The sequence below is a fragment of the Octopus bimaculoides genome, chromosome 1 (assembly GCF_001194135.2).
Source record: "Octopus bimaculoides isolate UCB-OBI-ISO-001 chromosome 1, ASM119413v2, whole genome shotgun sequence".
NCBI lineage: Eukaryota > Metazoa > Mollusca > Cephalopoda > Octopoda > Octopodidae > Octopus > Octopus bimaculoides.
In genome coordinates, this window is record NC_068981.1 from 129,913,260 (window position 1) to 129,917,113 (window position 3,854).

Below are 3,854 nucleotides of genomic sequence, written 5' to 3' on the forward strand. Positions count from 1 at the left end.
ACTGAAAGTATTATCTCATATTACAATAGAGATGTTATTATTTCACTTTTGACACCTAATACTGAAATAGTGTAAGAGATAAGAGATTGTTCTGGGCTCGCATTAGGCAAAAAGTTGAAAATTTTTTGGGCCCTTGACACTGCATGGACCCTAAGTAAGGCATGGGTAATTCTCAAGTTTTAGAGATGCACACATACAGACAGACAGACACACACACACACACACACACACACACACACACACATTCTCAGTTTTTTATATATATTTAGATATTGTATTTGTATATTTGTGTTGCCAATGAAGTAAGGAGTGTTGAATATGTGATTTGGTGTAATATATGTGTTCATTTATTAAGGTTGACTACTGTTTCATTATGACCTTTATTTTCAATAAAAGAACAGTAATCTCAGTACTAATTTGATCATCTAGGTAGCATAATGATCTAGTATGTCATATCTTGTGACCCATCAAATCATTTCATTTTAAGCTCCTGTAGGGACCTAATGAGTGCTGGAGGTTGTTGTATCAACTGCAAAATGGTTAGAATAAAAACTGAATGTAAAAAGTTAAGAGTTGTTTCTGTTAATGGTATAAAAAGCATTGCATAGTGAACAGTTGTTGCGGCTGGAAGGAAATGAGACAGGCATTGAATGTTCAAAAGATAAGCTGCATGGAATGCAAAACATAAAGCGGGTGAAATACAGCTGGAAATGAAAACATTTGTCACAGTGTGCAGCAAAGACAATTGTAGTTGACAAGTACAGGGGATCATTTGCGGTCAGTGGAAAGTACATGTGCAAGAGAAATACTGATGATAGTGGAAGAGGAATCCACACTCATATACACATAAACTCAAATGTGCTCCCATTTGAAATTACTTATGAAAACAAGTTCCTGATCAAAATTCTCTGTCCATCACAATTTTCTTGGTCTGTAAAGCCTTTCAAGATTTATAGTTAAACCTATAACCTGAAAGAACTAAATTTAGATTGTAAATGGTTTATATAATTCATAAATTCTTTCCACATTGTAAAGTTGATATTGTTTCTTGTATTGATGTAAATAACTAGTGACAAAGAAATGTACCTATGTTCTATATTTGTATTTTAGAACCTAAAAGCAATGGATATGAATGGATTCTCTGATCCATATGTTAAACTACATCTACTTCCTGGTGCTTCCAAAGTGAGTCTTTAACAATTTGTGCTTTACATATCTTCATAGATCTAAATAATAGCAATTCTTTATCTTTATAAATTTATGGGTTTTAATTTAATTTTCTTTTCTTTGACAATATACTTTAATCCACCAACTAAATGCCTCTTGACCAGCTTCTTACCTGCTTTATTTAAGAAGCACACATTTCAGTTCTTTAAGGACAATGTATTTGAATCAAAGTCAAGAAGTTCTGTTGTAAAATGTTGATTAGACAACAATATCTGATCATTCTAAAATATGTCAGATTTCAAGTTCAAGTTTGGTGAAGTCCGTTGAGACTAAATAATTTTTTATGTCTTTTTAAATCTATACTAAATTCTGATATTTTCTCATTTGACCTGGTAGGTGGGGGAGAATTAAAAATGAAAGAGAAAATGGAAGCCTTTATTCTTAAACTTTAAGTGCTGCTATTACAGGTTCTAAGTTCTAAATCTTTTGTAATAGAAAGGAAAGTTAAACCTATAAGAGAGGCAATAATAGTAAACTGAAGATTGTTTTGATGGCAGCAAGTTGGCATAATTAATAGAGTACTAAACAAAATGACTTAGTTTTCTTTCCTCAGTATTCCTCATTCAAATCCTCTTTGAGTTGACTTTACTTTTCATACATCAGAGGTCATTGAAATAAGTATCAGTAATATTCAGGGAGAAATTTACTTGATTATAATCATTCCCTTTGTCAAACAAAATCTTGATATCTTAATTGTTTCTGTCTTAACTCCTTACTTTTGACACAGGCTAACAAACTAAGGACAAAGACCATTCATAAAACTCTGAACCCTGAATGGAATGAAACTTTGACATATTATGGAATTACTGAAGAAGATGTTGCCAAGAAAGCTGTAAGGTAATTTGGTAATTTACTTAATACATCCTGAAGTTATATTGATTCATAGGTAACTATTCATAGGTAACTACACCTGTTAATCTGCTGCTGCTTGAGTCCTTATATATTTTGGTTTATGCATGCATATGTTTATGTTTTATATGTTTATATTTTATAAAAATGTTTATGTCTTATAAGTATGTTTATGTTTTATGAGTACATTTATATTCATTGTCATCTGTTTGTCTAGGCTGTCTGTACTTGATGAGGACCCCATTGGCTATGATTTCATTGGAGAATATCGAATATCATTAAGCCAGTTAAAAAGAAACCAAACTAAACGCTTTTCTGTCTTGTTAGAAGATCATCAACCTGTAAGAAGAGTCTATTAAAATTATTGAATATTTTCATGAAATCAGTTTTATGAATCATTTTGTTCCTATGTATTTGTGCATAGTATGATTTTATCACTACAGATACAACATTGATTTTCCAGAACCTTTCGTTTTAAAGCCTTTATTGATTACTGGTTTTTCTAAACCACATGTGGTTGCCTTGGTCATCACAGTCTAAATTAAACAAATCTTAAATTGACTTAAATAATTAAATGAAATACAGATGTCTGTACATTAGTATAAATGATACAAGTTTATTAATTCTGTACTGTACAAGATACCAGTTAAACTAGTCTGCAACCACGGGAGTTTGAAATTCCTGCTTGTAAGTTAATGTGGCTTATAAGAGGTTCCAAAGCATCAGTATCTGGAAAGTAGGTGTTGTACTTGTAGCACTGTTGCATCACTGAATCCTTGAATTTATTTGGGCTACATTTCAAGCAATAGAATTTATTAATTTCCTCAAAAGCATCATTTAACAGCGATGAGATATTGCAATGTTAAAACATGTTTTCCTTTATCTTTTATTCTTTTACTGGTTTCAGTTATTAAACTGTGAGAATATTGGGACATCACTTTCAAAGTGTTCTTAGTTGATGATATTGACTACTATTTATATTAGTCAGACTGGTGTTCTTGTCTTGATTACTGCTTTCTTTACATTTCAGCTGTTGTATGCTCCAGTTTTCTTCATGGGTCTTGTGTTGAACCAATTGTTGTATTGGAATTTTGAGCCTAGCTCTCTATTTGATCCATAGGATTACACTGTTCTCATTCCACTCTCTATGTTTCGTGACATTTTTTGCTTCAGTTGATTTTTGTGAATTCACGTTAGTGCCTTGCCTGGGATTGAACTCAGAACCTTTAAGTGACTGCACTACATAAACCTAGAGGTTCTGAGCTCAATCTCAGTCAAGGCACTAATGTAATTCACAAAAATCAGCTGAAGTAAAAAGTATCACGAAATACAGAGAGTGGAGTGAGAAGAGTGGGTTAGGTTCAAAATTCTGATACAATAACCAAGTTCAACACGAGACACCTGAAGGAAGCTGGAGCACAGAACAGCTGAAATGTAGTGAAAGTAACAATCCATATTAGGACACTAGTCCGACTAATATAAACAGTATACATAATATAAATTCCTCATCTCAGAAATATAGAATTGTGTGCACATTGATGTAATCATGTATGTATAATTTTGCATACTGAAATTAATAATGCCACATGAAGTTTTACAAAATAGCTGTAATCATATGGATGTCATAGAGAAAAAATAAATCTATATTCTTCTCTCATACCTCCTGACTTTATACTATGTATGTATGTATGTGTGCGTGCGTTTGTGTGTAAGTATGTTTGTGTATGTCTATATGTTTGTATGTATGTGTGTATATATATATATATATATATATATAT

At 31.9% G+C, this 3,854-nt stretch overlaps 1 protein-coding gene across 7 annotated transcripts in view; it reads left to right on the forward strand.

Moving 5' to 3' along the window:
* LOC106875810 (rabphilin-3A) overlaps positions 1–3,854 on the forward strand; it is a 285,702-nt gene that overhangs the window by 259,738 nt on the left and 22,110 nt on the right. For all 7 annotated transcript variants that reach the window (XM_052970468.1, XM_052970476.1, XM_052970487.1 and 4 more), the window contains 3 exons: positions 1,111–1,185; positions 1,955–2,064; positions 2,294–2,417. In XM_052970468.1, the coding sequence (XP_052826428.1) occupies positions 1,111–1,185; positions 1,955–2,064; positions 2,294–2,417 (309 nt within the window). The remainder of the gene's footprint in view (positions 1–1,110; positions 1,186–1,954; positions 2,065–2,293; positions 2,418–3,854) is intronic.